General features: G+C 48.9%; 1 protein-coding gene across 3 annotated transcripts in view; it reads left to right on the forward strand.

Annotated features, from left to right (window-relative positions):
• Fmnl2 (formin like 2) overlaps positions 1-1641 on the forward strand; it is a 254474-nt gene that overhangs the window by 229651 nt on the left and 23182 nt on the right. For all 3 annotated transcript variants that reach the window (XM_026778859.1, XM_026778861.1, XM_026778860.1), the window contains one exon: positions 1-97. This exon is cut by the window's left edge. In XM_026778859.1, the coding sequence (XP_026634660.1) occupies positions 1-97 (97 nt within the window). The remainder of the gene's footprint in view (positions 98-1641) is intronic.

The raw sequence follows: 1641 nt of genomic DNA on the forward strand, positions 1-1641 counted from the left end.
CCAGCTCCACCTCTGCCACCACCACCCCCACCTCCCTCTGCACCCCCGCTGCCTGGGACCTCTTCACCCACCGTAGTTTTCAACTCAGGCTTAGCAGGTGAGAACACAGGGTGAAAGCAGGTACTTGATTGAGAAGTCCTGATTTCTCCCTCTGGAGAGCTAAAGCTGCTCTTTCAGTGATTAGATCCTTTTCTGTCTGTGAACATCCCTTAGGACATCCCTGCTAACATAGCCAGTGAAGGGGAGATTGTCACACACGAGCAACGCTGCCCTCTGCATAGCCTTTGCCAACTCTTCCTAGCAGGAGTTCTGACCTCGCCGCCCAGCCTTCCACTGTCTTTCCCTACAGTGGCGAAAGCTCGGAGTCAGGCGCTCATGTTGAGTGTTATTCTTTTGTAAGGTACTTGGAGTGCTGTCTGTAAAAGAGAACAGGCCGTTATGAGTAAATGCCCGCAGAGGCTTGTAGGCGTGCCTTCTGAACATTTATAGGTGTCAGAAATTGCTAGAAGTTTTAAGCTTCTAGGGGAAGTGGTACTAACAGCCATTTCTTTAGGATTTATAAAGCTTCCAAGTAATTCATGTCTTCCTGCTCACCAGGACATAAAGGTGTGCCCGCTTTACCAGAAATAAAAGGGAGACAGGTCCGAGACGGGAAGAGAACTGCTCCAACGCCTTCAAATAAGTTACTACTTTTGACCCTTGGAAATGAAATTTTACTCTTTACTACTGAGCCATTTCAGTTAGAGTGTCGCCGAGAGTTTGGAGTTGTTCTGAGGTGGCTGTCCCTGTGAGAGGACAGCGCTGTGCTGAGGGGGCTGCCCTGTGCTGTGGGGATCTCTGCTCTGAGCTGGCTGTCCTGTGGTGCTGAGGACTGCTTTGAGGTTGTCATCTTTTGATACTGGGTAGCTTTCTCTGTAATAATGAGAACCCTGCTTGGAGGTGGCTGTCCCCGTGATGCTAAGTAATTCTCCTCTGAGGTGGCTGTCCCCGTGATGCTAAGTAATTCCCCTTTGAGGTAGCTGTCCCTGTTGAGGACCTGCTCTTGGGTCATCACCTGGTGTCACCAGGCAGCTTTCCTCTTAGGCGGACTGTTTGCATTTGTTTATTGCTGTGATAAACAGCAATAATTGGGACCATCACCAAATGGAGGAAAGGGTTTATTTTAGTTTACAGTTTATTGTGGAGGCAAATCCAGGCAGGGATACAAAGCAGGAAGCTAGAGGCAGGAAGTGATGCAGAGGCCATGAAGAATTATGCTTACTGGCTTGCTCAGCCTGCTTTCTTATATGAGGATCTCGGGGTGGCACAGCTCGCAGTAGGCTGGGTCCTCTTACATGAATCATTACTCAGTAAAACACCCCACATCTTGCCTACAGGTCAATGTAATGGAGACATTTTCTCAACTGATGCTCATTCTTCCAAGATGATTCTTAATTTGTGTCTAGTTGATAAAAATGATCCAACACACTAACACTGCTCTGAAGTTGCCACTTTGGGTTACTAGGTGTTTTAAGGTGGCTGTCTCTGTGACACTGTGTAGTGCTGCTCCAGGATAGCTGTCCCTGTGATACTGGTCCCTCTGCTCTGAGGTGGCTGTCCCTGTGATACTGGTCCCTCTGCTCTGAGGTGGCTGTCCCTGTG

This window comes from Microtus ochrogaster, chromosome 4, assembly GCF_000317375.1.
Source record: "Microtus ochrogaster isolate Prairie Vole_2 chromosome 4, MicOch1.0, whole genome shotgun sequence".
In the NCBI taxonomy this organism is placed as follows: Eukaryota; Metazoa; Chordata; class Mammalia; order Rodentia; family Cricetidae; genus Microtus; species Microtus ochrogaster.